This window comes from Cyprinodon variegatus, unplaced genomic scaffold, assembly GCF_000732505.1.
Source record: "Cyprinodon variegatus isolate N-32 unplaced genomic scaffold, C_variegatus-1.0 Scaffold1015, whole genome shotgun sequence".
Classification (NCBI taxonomy): Eukaryota; Metazoa; Chordata; class Actinopteri; order Cyprinodontiformes; family Cyprinodontidae; genus Cyprinodon; species Cyprinodon variegatus.
In genome coordinates, this window is record NW_015151468.1 from 239,349 (window position 1) to 256,752 (window position 17,404).

General features: G+C 38.1%; 1 protein-coding gene across 3 annotated transcripts in view; it reads left to right on the top strand.

Moving 5' to 3' along the window:
- Positions 1 to 10,169, top strand: part of runx1t1 (runt-related transcription factor 1; translocated to, 1 (cyclin D-related)) — a 72,674-nt gene extending 62,505 nt beyond the window's left edge. For 2 of the 3 annotated variants that reach the window (XM_015399465.1, XM_015399466.1), the window contains exons 10-11: positions 3,005 to 3,195; positions 5,220 to 10,169. In XM_015399465.1, coding sequence (XP_015254951.1) covers positions 3,005 to 3,195; positions 5,220 to 5,546 — 518 coding nt within the window. In that variant the 3' untranslated portion in view covers positions 5,547 to 10,169. Of the gene's footprint in view, positions 1 to 3,004; positions 3,196 to 4,063; positions 4,491 to 5,219 lie in introns of those variants that run through there. The other variant, XM_015399467.1, reaches the window with a different exon arrangement.
- Positions 10,170 to 17,404: the final 7,235 nt, after the last annotated feature.

A 17,404-nucleotide genomic window follows, 5' to 3' on the forward strand; every position in this document is an offset into this window, starting at 1 on the left:
ACAACCCTGTACCTGCTTCTGAGATGGAACGCCTATTTAACATGTGCAAGAGCATGCACAAGCCCATTTCTCCTTGTGCACACTATGTTTAAAATGTGCTGTTTACATTACTCATACAAGCTTTGTCACGGTTTGGTTGTGGTTAGTGGACCCAAATGCAGAGGCTGAGGGTTGGGGGCGAGTTCTTGCTGTTTCATTAATGAAAAAAAACACAGGTAACAGAGGCAGGAATCCAAAAATCCCAAAATCTAAATTGAAAATGTAAAACAAACCAGAAGCATGGAGACATCAGGGGGAAACAATCACGAGGGTCCAGGGTAAGATGAGGTGAAGCGAGGCGAGGTAAAGTGAAGTAAGACGAGAAACCAGCACTGAGGAACTGTACAAGGAGTGTATTTATGGGAGACTGAACAAAGAGAGGACTAACGAGCAGATTGAGAGCAGGTGTGAACAGAGCAGCAGAGGAAAGAGCTAGGGAAAAGGAGACTAACACAAGAGGGCAACAGGGAAACAAATAAAAACCTTAGAACTCAAATACATCCAGAAAATATAACAAAATAGGAATTAAACCAATAAAACTAGGAAATATAGAACAAAAAAAACATAACAGAATCAAGACCGTGACAAGCTTACTGTGTCCTAACGTCCACCCTAACCCCTAAATCCCTCATCACTATATAGAGCGGGGACTATATAGTGAACTTCACAGGAAACTTTTTGCTTTCCGTTGGTCACGTAACTCTGCCTCCACCATGAGGTCCCTGCACCATCTTTGTTATTAGTTGCCGCTGTCAGGTAGCGACAGCCTATTGCGATAGGGGGCCGCTGGGACAGCAAATCCCATAATGCTTTGCAAAGAGAACTCTTACATTGAAAAAGATAGCTACCATTACGAGCACGTAGGACAGCCTTACGTAAACATATCACCAGAATGATTGACAGTTAGGAAGACCACCTATTTAGATGATCCACCCGGAAATAAAAAGATTGTGACAGACACAGCGCACAAACCTCTTTTAAACAAAGGTTCAGTCCAGCAGTATTGTACATTGGACAAGTAACTTTTAAGGCCATGGTAAAAACTAAAACCCTGGAATGAAACATTTACATACTTGTGCTTGGTGCAAAGTAAAATCGCAATGAAATTACAATACTGGGTGAAATTATTTGCAGTTTTTAGTTTTGGCATAATTCTGCCCTAATTCAGATTCCCTTTAATCCGTCTCTACCCCATTTTGGTGTTCATTTTGAATTTTAGCAGTTGTTTTCATCACATCTAGATCCCTAAATAATTCTAGGGTCCTGAATATAGAATAAACAGCTGGAGCAAAGAAATGGGCTCTAATAATCTGTTAAAATAGTATTTTCCTTATTCTAACTAAGATATGTTGTATAGATGAGCTGATCTAAATAAACCGGAAAAATTGCTCAACTTATGCATCATGAGTGCATTTACACTTACAGATATAGCTGCCCTGAACACTGGAATGTGTCCAGTCCTTCAAGAATCCACTTGGTATTCAGAGCTAGGGCTAGATTATATGTGCCTTTTAAAGTTGTCGGAGAAAAGAAATTGCCCCCTTGCTAGACCATGCATGATGTGTGTGATACTCTGAACAAGTAATATGCATTTAAATTGAATTGAGTAACACCATAGGAGCTCTGACTGCTTTCTGGTACTCTCCCTTTCCCTCTGCAGCTTTGATCGATCTTCTATCTCAGACATTTGGTGTGTAATCACGATTGAGTGCAAAGACCTTATATCTCAAGGCAACCAGAGCAATTTCCATAACTTCACTCAGCACAGTAGGTTAAAGGCAAAAGCACCCTGGTTTAAATAATTTGCTCAATCACAATGGAGAGAAAAATGTCTTTGGAAAAATGCCATTTTTTTCCCCCTAGGACTTGTTTTAAAGTCTACAAAAAGAGTAGTCAACCAGTTTATTACAAATAAAGCTGTTTGTATTTGTGGTCTGTATAAAAGAAATAAGGCCTGCTGTTTTCTGTCGTTTTTCTGAGGAGAATGTGATGAAAATGTAACCCAGGGAGGATTGCAAAACTTGTTTTTTTTTAATACAATAGAAAGCAGCCGTGAATACATCTGTTTGAAACAGGCAAAATGTTTACAGTTGGTGATAAATATTCAAGCACCTTGCACGGTTTACCACCGCTTCTCCCACTTCCCCTCACCGCGTGGGCCTGTGGGATCACAATAGAAATGCATAATTTAAATGCAAATTGGCCGATTTGCATACACAATTAGTCAAGTTACAGGCATGACGGCAGCAAACACAAAAAAGCCCTCCTTTTGCTTTGACTTGATTTTGCAGTTTAATATCCACACACAAGGTCATTCTTTGCTCCAAACAAGAGTAAAATAACACAGTAAGAAAGCCTGAAAGCACATTGTTATTTTCTGGAAAAAAAATTTCTTTCTTCTATCTTTTGTATGGATTTTTCACCTTTCTGTAAAGGATGTATGTTTAGTTTGACTCTTGGGTTATATTATTAACGCTTAAAATCAGTTTTTACCTGTGGAATAAAATTTTCTGGGTCAAATTACAGTTTTAGAGGCTTTTTTTGGTGGTGGGCGAGTGTTAATGTTGAGAATCTCTGCATCATTGGTTTTGATATTTAGCTGAGTTGGGTTAGATCAACGTAATAAAACAAATGTGTACTACAGGAAAATTTAATGAAGACTCTTTAGGCATGTAAGTCTTATATTGTTTTAGAACAATACACTTGTGTCTGCTTTAGTAAACAACCGCATCTGCACTTATATTCTCTAAAGATGTATAATAAGCCTTAAAGACTATTTCAAGACTGTTTAACACTTCTACCAAGGTTTAAAATAAACATTATGTCTTTAAGGTATTTTAAGGATTGAGAAGAAGAAACATTTAGTAGAATTTTACAGAAAACATAAATGATGTGACATGATCAAGAAAAACTGGGAAGTAACATGTGTGAAGAATAACATTCCTTGTTCCTAAACTCCTTCCAGAAGAGGCGGTGAATGAGGTGAAGCGTCAGGCCATGTCTGAACTGCAGAAAGCCGTGTCAGAGGCAGAGCGAAAGGCTCATGAGATGATCAGCACTGAGCGGGCAAAGATGGAGCGTACTGTAGCTGAGGCCAAACGTCAGGCAGCTGAGGACGCACTTTCCATCATCAACCAGCAGGAGGACTCCAGCGAGGTAAGATCAGGGAAACCTCTCTGAACCCAAGGGTGTTACGATTCAGAACATAGGACTCAGTATTTAAGGCAAGACAGGCAGTGGGATTACTCAAAAGCGTTTATTTAAAACACGGATCTGTGGTTCTGTAGTAGCAGCAGCTAGGGCATCTAAGGCAGGAATATCTGGTTTCGAGTTTAGTCCATGCCCAGAGATTGAGAAAGGATCCAGCTGGTGGGCTACCAACAAGATGCGGCGGGTGCTGCCCAGAGTGTCCGAGAAAATGCAGTCCCAGAGAACATGCAGGATTCCAAAGCCAGGTCAGGCAAACAGATCAGAACAAGAACAGGCAAGGCTCAAAGATTCAGGAGTCCGGAGCCAGTTCAGGCAAACCGTTCAGACAGGAACTGGCAGGTTCAGTGGTTAAGAGGTAGAACAGGTCAGGATCAGGAAATCAGAAACACCAAGGAACTCCAAAAATACTCTCACCACTGGCTAGAGAGAACAAGATAATCTTGCACTGATGACTGGGAGCAAGCACCTTAAATAGAGTCAGGAGCAGATGGATCAGATGAGCAGTGATTAGAAACCAGGCAGAGTTAGACAGGTGAATGAAACAAACAATTAAGCTAGTCATCAGCTCCAAGATCATGACAAGAGGAGTTACTACCAGCTACTCTTGAGGCTTTCTATGTGAGGATGATTTGGATGGGCTTACAGATAAATGATTTTTCATGTGCTCTTTTGTGACTGTCTTGTTGGAGGATTTAGCTAAATCTGTTTTCAAAAATAATATGCCCAACTTAGACATTTTCCAATCAGAGGAAAATACAGCGAGGACACTCAAGTATCTACTGCTTTTTATTCTATCTCTCTTCCCGGTTTCAAGCGCAGTAACCGGAGTGTACAGGAGGGTGTTTCTAATTCAGCTGAGAGGAAAGAAGAGAAAACCACTCACTCATTTGCTAATGTCCACTGGAGACCTTGAGGTTTTAATCAGTTAAGTAGTCGGAAAATATGGCTCCTATCTGACATTAATTGGAGGAGTGATGCTTGTGAAAGAGAAGCGTCATAGGGGAGAACTTGTAGAGGTTGCTTATAACTTTGTCCTCTAGTTTTCTGTAGTAAAGAACAATCCTAAAAGCTATTCTCAATATTTAATGATTTAAGATCTACCTGTGATGTGTTTTATGTAAATAAACCCATAAACATGTTCATTGGATATATTTGCACAAACCTATTAGCTCTATTGTAAGAGTGTTCTGCTTTAACAAATTTGAAAGTTTATGTAAAGTAAAAAACAAGACCTTGTATTCAAAATGGTTTACAAACCGAAAGATGTTTCTGACCTGATCTTTGTTCATGCTATAAGCAATACGTCACAGAATAGATCAAGGTTACTTAGACTGGATGGATAGTTTCTGTTATCATAAATTTTTAGCTCTTGTCCCAGATTTTTAATAGATATATGTCTCGAATTCATTGTTGCTCTGGCTCAGTGTTTTGTGTTGATCATATTGGAAGTTCAAACTTTCATCCCATTTTATATAATTAGGATTAATTTGAAATCAACCCATTTTTTTTCTTTTGCACTAATCTCCTGCTTTTTGTTAGTATATCCCAAATAAATTCCTTTAAAAGGTTGCGGTTGCAATGTGACAAGTTTTGAACCAGTTTATGAATATTCAGACATTCTACACAGAAAAATGATCTTAAAATTTGTTTTTAAAAATTCTCAAATTAAGTGTATCAACCCTTAATTTGAGTAGGTAAATAGGATGATCTGCCAATGAAATAAGTTTAGCCTTAAACCAATATAAGTGGATTTTATACACTAGAAATAAGAGACTGCAGTTGTTTTTTCTTATTTTAAATGTAAATTGTCTTATTCCATTGGTAAAGCACCTTACTTACCTACTCAATTCAAGAAAAAATACACTGAATTAAAGAAAAATGAATGACTAAGATTTAAATCTTTGCAGTGTAATCGTAAACCTAGCTTTTAATAATGTCTTTTGTATTTTTCTCTTCTAAATATCCTTCAGAGCTGCTGGAACTGTGGTCGTAAAGCCAGCGAGACGTGCAGCGGCTGTAACACAGCGCGCTACTGCGGCTCCTTCTGCCAGCACAAGGACTGGGAGAAGCACCACCATGTCTGCGGTCAGACCCTCCAGGCCCAGCAGCAGCAGCAGCAGTCCAGCCAGCCGCAAGGAGGAGTTCCAGGCTCAGAGACTCCCGCCCCCATCAGCTCTTCAGCCTGCACTCCAAGCAGCGGCACCGGGAGTCCTGCTGCGACCCCCCCTGCCGCTACTCCACGCTCGTCCACCCCCAGCACCCCATCCTCTTCTGCTCTTGACAGTACACCTCGCTAGGAAAGCTTCCCATGTGCAACAAACAGTGCTAAAACCCACAAAGAGCATGACTGTCTACATCATGACATTGTCTTTGCAAAGAAAACAACAGATAGGGACGGCAAAGCATGTGTCTGTCTTACAATGTGGTCGAAAAAGGAGGAAAAACGAGGTCAATAATCAGGTCATATTGACTTGCCATGACTTTAAAGAAACGCAAAGATATTCTTTGTGTTGAATGAACAAATTGAAAAATTACATCCTTTTATCATTACACTTCTTTGCTCTTGTGCGTTGGTTGTTGTACCTGTTGTCGTTACTGTTGTCAGTGTAGCTTCTCTTACTTTACTTTGTAAATATAAAAAGACTGATCTGAGGAGTCAAGACCTCACCTTTATAAATGTTTTATTTTTCGTCTCTCATTTAAGCTTTATTTCCTCTCTGTTCCAGACATTGCACCTAAGTTAACTTTTCATACAAAGCCGAATGACTGAAGTGGTCAATATTCACTGCAAATGAGGAGATTAGATTTTAATACAGGCTGATGAATAAATAAGGGACAGACTGAACCTCTGGCTTGCAGACCCAGCCGCCAAGAAGCAGGCAGATGTGCAGCAGATTGCAAGCCGAGCCAGCTGTTCAGCCGGCATTATTTCCCTCTCACTTGTCGTAATATCCAGGTCAGTGGGCTGTGAAATCCAAATCCAAGTTCCCCAAAGGATGGAAAAGGAAGACTTCTTGGACAGAATGCAAAACAACTTTGCCCACAGCGCACAAACGCACGCAGGATGCACTGAGAAACATTTCACGTGCATGCTCGCCGGGTTACAAAAGCTCTTTAACGACCAGAAAATGAGGTTATCAGCTTGCCGGCGAGACTGTCAGACATCTTCAGTGGCAGCTGCTTGGTGGCTCAGACCTGGAAACTAATATTGTGTTGACATGCTCCTCCTCTCTCAACATTTCCTCCCACCTTTCATTTATTTTGTGTAAACGTCACGCTTTCTGTCATGTGGTGTTACCAATGGTTATTTATTGAATATGTTTTGGACACTTGTGACAGTTGATAGTACCTGGAAAAAAGTCATGGTTCAAACTCTTCATATTTCCATCTCTAGCTGGAGGAAGAAAAGATTAAAAAAAAGGAAGTGTTACTTTTTTCAAGCTGCTTTTCTATTCTGTGTGTATGTAGTAGAATCTTTGTAGCTTCATGAGTTTTATCCCCTCACCCCAAGAAAAGACACAATATTATATCTCAGAGCTGCTACTTCATTTCGACCGAGATCTCTTCTGAGAACTAGCATGTTGCGTGGAATGCTAAGCTAAATGTTTTGTACAAGGGACATACAATGCTGGGACAAAGGATCTGCCCCCCACAGATTACACCTAAATGTTCACAATGATTGTTGGCCTGCTTCATGCTGTTTGACAGGTACTATTTTGTGATTCCTTGTCCGGTAGTTATTATGCCGGGAAATGGCTCATGAGAGGAATTCAGATTTCCAAAACACCATTTTATATTTACTCAGGATATCTTTGATATTAGTGTTTGATTAAATAAATATTTAAAAGAGACAAAGAAAGTGAGAACATGAGAAATCTGTGTGGGGACAAATACCTTTTCACAGCACTGTACATATATGTATTTGCACTGTCATGGAATTTATTTCGGCATGCTTCTTTTCAACATTCTTGGAGCCATAATTCATCAGCAATTTTGTATGTTGTATCATGTTTTTGTTTTTTTATAAATATTGTTTTGAAATGACGCAGCTGTAAAACATGAACACATCAAAATCTTTTTTTCCTAATCTTCATTATAAGAATAGCACCCGAAATGTTTTTATTTAAATAGCTACACGCTGTGCATGTACATTACTGAAAATTTGTTAAATATTTGTTTTTTAGGAAAAAAAAGCAAAACAACCAAAAAAAATAACAAAATACAAAAAAAGTACTCTAACAAAGTGATTTTCCAAATGCAGAGGTGTAGACTTCGATTGACAGCTTTAACATTGCAGAGCACCAGGTCACACACACGTACACACAGTATTACTACACAAGTACAATATGAAACACCAAAACAGCCAAAGACTGACACCAAGGACCAAAACCCTGATGTAAACATGTTTTAAGAGGTTTGTTCACTTTGACATTTGGTCACTTTTCCCCAGGTTTCATTCATATTCCCTAGACCAAAACTTGTTTCTGTGTCACAAACTTAATTTATTTCAGGCCATTTATGGATCTCACCTCTACTGATTATGACAGAGAGAAGAGTGGAAATACAAGAAAATAAAACTGCAGTATTACATTTTATCCGGAGCAATAATAAAGCCAGTGATATGGTAAACATTTAGTTGAAAAACGGAGAGGCTTTTTGGTTTGTTTATTTCTCTTTTTACAGATTCTAAATGTCAGTTTTAGTAGGAGATGCACTGATCAAAATTTGTACTTGTCCAATTCCTCCAGTCTTTGTCAAGTGTTGCTGTACCAACACAAAATATATTTTTGCTTTCCCACTTTGACCATCTATTCATAGCAGGACATAGAGACATAACCCACTATCTGTTTCAGAGTAATGGTAAAACAAGGTTTTAGATGCAGCTTTAAGCTGTATTTAGCAACTTAAATTAGCGATTAGCATGGTTAGGAATTAATCCAAACTAGCATTTCCAAAAGTCTTTCCAAATCCAGTATGTTCCATGGTAGGATTAAATGAAAGCTCAATATTCTGTTGAACCTTCCTGTTAGTTGTTGAATATCTTACTCTCTGCCTTTATCCGGAAGCCTGGATGAACTGCAGAGATGTCTTGAACAGATTTAGAAAACATACCTTCTGTTTAAATACCTGTGCTTCGCAGATTTTATTGTTATCCTCACTGTCTTTTTTTTTTTTTTTTTTTTTTGACTTCACCGTGGTGGGAATTTTTCCAGTCCAATATGGTAGTTCTTCGATCCAGTGCATTGAGTTATATAGAAAAAAATTAGATTTTTTACATTTGCCGGTCGAGGCCGATCAAGTTGAATGTCAGACGATCCCCCAGTGCATCTCTAATTTTGTTTTTCATGTCAGCTTTACGTCGTTTATAATTCTCCCGGTGTGAACTTGAAACTTGGCTTTTGGACCAATATACAGTAATCAGCTTTTTTTCCAAGCAGTTTTTAATAAATATAGGATTCATAGACAGATGCTTTGTTATTAATCTACAACATTAATAACAAAAACCTGTCATCTGCAGTTAGAGAGCACTTCCCCTGACATACCTAAAGGCTCCTCACCCCAAACACCTCGGTGCTATACAGAAGCGTGTAACGAACATAAATTCTGACCTCAAGAAACAAGTGGAAGTGTTTGGGGCAATCTGCTCCATCTAGGCTTCCTTGTTTCTTTCCTCAAATCAAATTTAAATATCACACCTGCACTCTTGGATTTGAAGGGTCCTAATAACTTTGTCCATCGCCTGACTCCTGACTTCTCTGTAGTTCTAACACGAAAGACAAGCTGTTGGAACCCAACTGTATGTGAAATAATATAACAGATGACAAATGTGTACATTTCTCTATCAGGGAGAAATCTGTGTTTAAAAAAGAAGAAAAAAATCTCAGTCAACAATTCTTGAAGAATTTCTATTTTACCTTTATTCCCTTCTCTAGCTGTGCTTTGCTACAAATTTCTAGGTGGCAAACAAGTTTGTCTCACTCTACCTCTTGGAGCACGATAAGAGCATCAGTTGTGGCGCTGATACTGGTCTAGTCTAAACCAAATGGGCACAAGAGAACAGGAAAAATGAAACCCAAAGTCAAAGCTCATACAGCTGCAAAACCATATCACTACTTGGTAACAATGCAGACCTCATAAATAAAAGAAAAATAAGTAGAAAAAAAATCTTTGTTATGTTCTTGTAAGCCTTTGAGTACACCAAGAGTTTGAAACGTTTAAAGAAATCTAAAAGTGTGTGCAAATTTTAAAGAAAAGTGTTGTTTCTTTTGTTAATAATACAAATTAAGATCAGAAATGAGAAATGTCTTGATTTTTTTTCTCTCCCTCTTTTCTCCTTCTGTCTGTTGTGAAGACATGCAAATTTGCTTGTTGGACTGTCAGCTAGGGAATCCATACAAAAAGGCAAATCTTTTAAGGAATTAATCAAAATTAACATTATAAAATTTAGATCATTAATTCAGATTTGACTATTATTTAAATTTGGAAACAGGAAAGATGCAGGGGCTTATAGCAAACTGCTTAGCATAAACCAGAGACAATGAGTCAAACTTAAGGAGGGGGGAAGGAGTTCTGGTCTTATGGTAAAATGTAAAAAAGAAAAAAAAATCAAATAATTTCAAGTTGTTGTGCAATACTTTATTGAGATATAAAAACCACAGGTTAGTGGTAGGCTGACACAGAGTGGTCTTTACATCACTTAGAGTCAGTGTCTTCTAGAGAGCTTTCCAGTCTACTATGTCAGAATTGTGGTTTCTTGTTGATTTATTTCTTTTGTGTTTTGTTTTCTTTAACTATTATGTTAATTTTTTTTGTTATTCTTTTTGGGGGGCTGTAAATTATGGTCTGTCAGTCTGTGAAACTTTGCAGTATAATTCTGGTATTGTTGTTCTATTTACAGTGAAATAAATATGTTAATTCTTGCCCATTGACATGAGTCTTCTTTGTATTATTTGATTAACTAGTTTACTTTGATGACAGTAACACTATTGATAGGATTAGAAAGGTTGATTTTGTAATGTCAAATTATGTGTTATTTCTAGCCCTTTTATTTTTTCTTATTGTGAGTCATACACATTTTAAATGTAGCATTTATATATTGTAAGGGTATTTTCATTGACTGAGGGCTTATTCAGAAACAGCCCCTTACTTGCTAATGTTTAGCTATAGGATGTCGCAAAAGGGTTAAAAATCTGAAAGTGAATTATGTAAAAAGAGCAACTACCTAATAATGAGGGCATATACTGTACAGTACATTGCCCCATGGTTAAGGTCTGCATGCGTACTATAAATGCATTGAGCCTCAGTATGTATGAAAAGTACAGAGAAATGAGGTCTGCCAACTGAGACCACATATGTAAACGAAAAGTCGTGAAAAATTAAAATGCTGCGATCACAGATATAAAAAAATATAAAAACCAGCTGCAAATATTTCAATGATGCTAAGAAATTAAAGACATGCAAGGGAAAATGCTCCAAGTGGTAAAATTGACTGCAGGTTAAGATAATTGCAAATAGTGGCAGTGTTCCAGACCACTAGGCCGAGATTAATTCATATGAGACCAGAACATTGACATTCCTACAAATTAAAGCAAGAGTCTGTAATTTCTGACCAAAATATTAAATCAGGTTGAGATATATTAAATAATTTGATCAGGTCAATATACAGCCCTTAATGATGCTCACTGCTGGTTGGCCTTGAAAACTTTCCATTGACTGAACGCTCTGAGTCACGTGACTCAGAGCGTTGTTTTACAGCAGTCTGAGCTCCCTTAATCACAAACGCTAACTAATCTAAAAGTTGTTGTTAGGAAACAAAACAATATGGCACTTACCTGATCAGACGCCAGAGGATGTTTCAGAAAAGAAAGACAAAACCCTTCGAATCGTTTTCAGTTAGTCAGTTTCTCTGAGCATCCAATTTGTTTCTAACAAAGGGTCTGGTCTCATATAAGTTGGTGATCGTGTTCCTCTGGTGGGCTGGATAACTTACAGTTACAGTAAGATTGTTTGCAGCTTTTATTAACTTGCAGTTATCTTTTATTACTTACAGCAATTTCCTTTTGGATATGTTTTGTGTATTATTATCATATGTTCATTTGCAGAAGGCTTTGTTGCATTTTTCTTTAGCAGTGTTTTTAGTGTTGGTGTCATTATTGTGATTCTCTTTTTCATTTTCTCTAGTTATCTTTTTTTCTGTTTGCGGTAGTTTTTTGTCTTTGTTCATGTATTTGCAGTTTGTTTTTACCTTTTTAAAATTTGAAGCTTTTATTTTTATTTTCTTTAACCGTAATCTATCATTGTTTGCATCAACAATTCTCTTATTGTTTCAGTTTAATTACTGACCTATATTTCTTACATTTTGTATTTTAATTTTAATTTATGAAGATGCAACTGTATTAAAGTTTAAAACAAAGGTGAGGTGAGGTTATTTTATTAGCTGTTATTAGATATATTTATGCTTATAATGCATTCCAAGAATGAATTTAAGGACTTACATTTGAAATGTACCAGTGACCAGAACAATTAACCCTTCTACCTTCTTTTGCCTGACAAGATTGTAATGGAGCTGAAAGAGCTGGAATCAGCAGCTCCCTTTTCAGAAAGAGCAACAGCGAGGCCACAAAGCAGCTCATCGGCTCTGGAATTGCAGCCCCTGATGTGACCTCCTTCCCCTAATACTTATCATTGTGTTGAGCCACTTTAGAGCTGATAAAGCTCAGGGATGAGTTGGACTGCTGTGATATTGCTGCCACATTCTTCTACATAAAGTTCATTGTGACCAAGGCTCTTCTTCTTCTCAGCCTCATCTTCTTTTTGCTCTACCTTTCTTTCCCTCTCTCTTTTTCTTATCAAGCCAGGCAGAAGCAGACACAGACTTGAATTAAGCGCTAGTTTGAAGAGAGGGTGGGCGAGCTGTATGAAGCTGATAACAATACAAAATGGATTTTCTCAAACAGAGAAAAACAGCTGTCTCCATTATTTGAATGCTTCACCTTTCCCCGCTCCATTAATTGGCTCTTTGATCACAGGCAGAGGTGCACAGCGGCTGATAAGGAGCAGGTTATTAGTAAAGTAGCCTGGAGGACCCAGAGGCGGCTGTCCATGGCAGGCTGCGGGAGATGAGATAAAGGCGTGGTAATGGCGATGTGAGTGGGTGCTGTTGAGTGATAGGGGCTGTGCCGCCTGGCCCTCACGTCACCACCGCCTGGCTCACACCATTCAGAGGAAACGGCTGCAGCAGCAGAATGGAGTGCGATACAGTCGCTAATTCAGGATTGTGACTCATCTTGTAAGGAATAGAGAGCAGGATTTGATTTTCTTACTGCTTACTCCTTGAAGAAGATGATCATTTGTCCTTGCTTCTCCAATCCTCTAATAATCAAACAGTGTGACAGGATCTTTTTTTTCCTTTGCTGTGATACCCTGCAAGGAGAGAAAGAAGCATGACATTAACTCATCTTAAGTAAAACAGGTTGGTTCCTCAGATTTTATGCTGAAAGAAAATGTACATTCAGTTCTAGTAAATCCTAACAAGAAGCCTGTTTACAGTATATATTTATTACATCCAATGGCATCGAGCAGTTCACAACCGGAAAGAAATCTTCAAGAAATCTTTATCCTGTAATTCCCCTCCAGTCGTCTTACAGCCTGCCCTTTCCTAACTTCCCACTTTAAGACATTTCGGGCCAGAGGGGACAAGAAGGGTATTTGTGTGTTGTAAAGCATGGCAAAAATGAGGGAAAGTGTTGATATTAAATTAAAGAACACAAGGTTATCTAGTTCCTGCACATGGTTGGGTTGCCAGGGGCCAAGGGTAATCTCCTAATAGCGTTCACAACGGATGACATTATTAAGGAACAGGGTCCATGTGTCAGGGCTTTTTTCCCTCTCTCTCTTTCTCATTCTTTCTACCTCCTTTTTAGAAGCACATATAGAAATGGAGAAGAGCAATAAAAAAGTAGATAAAACAGGGACAGAGGTTTATAAACTTTAGTAGGTGATTAAATGTAAGGAATAAGTGAAGCTATATTTTTTTCTTGGATAATTGTTTCATCAGAACCTCTGCAGTTTTTAAGACTGTCATCCATCCATCGATCCATCCATCCATCCATCCATCCATCCATCCATCCATCCATCCATCCATCCATCCATCCATCCATCCAGAGATCTACTTGTATTAAAAGGTGCCTGCAAAACCTCCATGGGAACTTATCGAAGAGGAATCCTTATCAGTCGTCTGACCTGACCTTTACATGAGACTCTAATTCAAGCTACTCCTGCAGCTCCTCACCTTTTTCTTTTATAACCCACCCATATTGATAGCACTATACATGCATTTAAAAATACAACTCTTTAGTTTTCTATTAAACAAGCCAAGCTTGCATTGTTCAGCCAGCGCTCAACACTTCAAGGCATGGTGCTAATAATCTCTCTCAAGCTTCTTCTATTTAAATTGATAAAATAGTCGCCAGCTGAAGTCCTGTTATCTCTTCTGCCTTGCCCACCTTAAAAGCAATTAGTCACCGGGGATGGAAGTAGCATCCCTTTAAAAAAATCTGCCCTCTCCATCAAAAACTTAAATTTTTTCTCCCGTCAAACCTAGAGGTAAATTGCAGAACTACTTTGGTACCTACTTTCTGAGACAATCATATGAGAGTTGCGAATAAAGAGCAAAGAATATGGTATTTTATGTTATCAAATGAGCAGCAGTCTGTAAAACATGGAAGCTAGGAAGAGAAGTGGACCAGGTCCCGACAATAATTAAGGAGATTCTTTAAAGGTTTTTACATCTGGACTTAAATCAGAGCTGTGGTCTATAAGTTTATTTAAGTGTTTACATGAATCAAAAAATGCTTAAATATGACTATTTGACTGTAATCCGAAATGTAAAGTAGTGTATATGTGATGAGTACTTTCTTGCAATTTCTCACATGGCCTCTACAGCTACACAGACCTGAAACCCCCCCCCCCCCCCCTCAAATGGAAAACCTGACCAACCTGCAGAGAAAGGAATTTCAGCCACTTGTATTTAGTATTAAATTATTTTGCTCATGACCCAACTTTCTGTCTGATGCATGAGGGCTTTAAAAATAAACCATTCAGGAAATTTGAGCAGTTTACTTTTTGGCTTTCCTGTCTCTTTACCACAACAAGCCAGCACTTCATCTTCAGAAATGGAGCATTTTGATATTACAGGTTTCCATATTTTGGTTGTTTGGGCCTTAGATTCACAAACCTGAAACTTAGAAACTGCTTAACTGACACTGCCTGGTTCAAAACTTGCCTTTCTACACAATTGCTGATTGCTAGGCCTACCTATCTGGTTATCTGAGCTTTATTAAGCTGTCTCACAGCCTTAGATTGCAATGATCCCATAAAAAACAGCTAATGTGCAAAGAAAAAGATGAAATTAATAGATAATCCACCTGTTCTCCATCAGGTTCACACATATACTTGTACCTGCAGCATTCTCGCCATGTAACAGTTCTGAGTTAACAGATTGTGTATGGCCAGGTGACCACTCAGAAGACAAGGTGCCCATGCTGAGCAGTGTCCACTGCAGAAAGCGATAACAGACAAGAACGCACCAGAACTGCACCAAGGATTGGAAGGTCAAGTGAATCATATTGTTAAACATCTTATATAGAAAGATAATTTACCTGGGAATATATACCTCAGGAAAACTTAGCACCAGGGATTCATATAAGGAATAGGCAAGCTTATAAAAGCAGAGGAGTTTTTGGAGACATTTGCTACAGAAAAACTTTGGGTCTTGCCCTATATACATATATGGTTGCTTTGACACATCCCTCCAACTTAAGTACTGGTGTAGAAGATGCACACTCTTTTATGAGAGCTACCTGAAGGCTTTGGCCCTTTTTCAGAAGAATAATGCAATCTACCACAAAAATACATTAATGCAAAAATGTATCTCAAGTGGGACATTTTCTACCTGATTTGACAACTAATGATTTAAAGTAGTTCTGCATTATCTACCAAATGTCTTTAGCAAGAAAAAAGTGTTTTATTATTTCAACAAAATAAAGTCTACCTGCAGCAAGAGAGAGTGTTGTTGATGACAATTTTTATGTTACTCTTAACAGGTCCAAATAAAGATAAAAAAAAATGTAAATAGAGTGTAATACAACATTTAAGGATAACAGCATACAATTGATTCAGGTTATGTGAGATCTAAGCCTTTTTTAGGTGATAAATCCTAATAATGAGGAAAATATCAATGTGCATCTAATATTAAACTGATTCTGAACAGTTTAAGTTAAAGGATATGATATAGTTTGCCTGAAGCAACTAAACAGAGGTATAAAGTGATGCAATAGCAATGCATGAAAACAAAAAAGGGTTATGAGTTAAAGTGAGAAAACACTTAGCTTTTGTCCATGTTTCTACAGCCACTACTGGTAATATTTCACTCTGCATTGTGACAATTGTAAGTGTAACATAAATGGGGTAAGAGGCACACACAAAAACAAGAGCAACTATCCAAATCAAGCAATGGCCTCCATTCACTGCCCAGCAGGTACATTGGTAAAGAGGAAAAAAGTCGCTTTAAGCCACCAAACAGCTAAAACTCTGAAAAAGAATTAATTGGGGAGGAAGACTCATTCATTTTCTTTATACTTAGGTCCACTTCTTCGCTTTAACAGCAGCAGTATTTTTTTTAACCCGTTTATTGAAGTTCAAACTAGAAACTTCCAATTATAGACAGGGACATAAACTCACTCAAAAAATCGCACAATGCAAAGAATTACAGAATCAGATATCACTCTACAGCTCTCTTTATCTAAAGTGGCTCAAAATCATTTTTAAATGGAAACTGCTGCCTTTTAGCATTGCTTATAGCTTTGACTAAGAACTCTTTGACATCTCCAAATCCTTATTGAGCGGTTATGAATAAATTAGTCGATTTCTAACTTTTAGAACTGTCAGACCTCTCTTCAGCAGCTTCCCAATCTGCACAGCGACTTAGACTGTAAGCATGTCTCAGAGGCTCCACTTTTGACATTGACGTCATGGGATGCACAGGTTCTTTTTATTACGTCTCTCCATCTGAGAGAGTGTATTTGTGTGTAGGTGGGAATGTTGTGCCAAAGTGCACATCTTCGAAGTCAGTAGGTCTCTTCCCAAGCAGGCGGGCAGGAAGAAGGAAGTGATTGATGTCTAATGAGAGCCAGGCGAGGAGCTGAGGCCAAATACGCAGCCTTCTGCCTACTGTGGCTTTACTGTATGATGGATGACGAGCTGAGAAAAACTGCCCACACGCATATACACCATACTATTTAGAGTGTGTGTGTGTTCCTTCTGTAGCTTGACTGGAAGTATCACTGTAAAACATTTCTACTCTTATTAAGCTAAATCACTTCCAAAAAAAGGCTATGGTAAAACACACAGCAGGACATCATAGTCCATCAGTCACCTTGAACCCCTCAGCCTTTTTGCTGGTTGGGTTGATCCCACCCCACTCCGATATCCCACTAACTTTTCCTAAAGTCGCAGCATGAAGCCTCATTTAAATTTCTCAGCATATGGATCGTATGGAAGCTGGGCTTTACCCTCCAGGTGGATAATTTGATCAGTGATGACTAGGCCTTAATGGAGCATGATAACCTTGAATAATTGGTTAAGGTATTCAGCAATTCTGAAAGGGAAAAGTGAAGAAGGATGAGACATTTTCTTTTGAAAACACAGTAGAAGCTGATTCAGAAGGTGCAAAGCAAATATTTTTGGAGAAGAGTTAAGGGGCACATGTTTTTCCATTAGGGGAAGATACTTAAAACTGTATAATATTTATCAGTAAATCCCTCAGTAAACTCAGCACTACCCTGCTGTTAAGATGAATAAAAAAAACATAAACCTAAGCTTTTTCAATTAGAGTTTAATTTTGGTGTCAGTGTCTTAAAATATATTAATATTGGTTGATAATTTTACAATTAGTTTGTTTTTTTGGTATTATTTTTTTGTTTAAATTCAATGAATTATGTTAAACTGCAGATGGCACAGAGTTTTAAATAAAAACTTACATATAAACACATTCCCATTGCCTGATACTGACACCATTTAGACGTATTAGTGGACAGCAATGACTTTCCTTTGCATGCATAATATTTGTCCACTCCGAATAAAGAGGAGTGCCAAA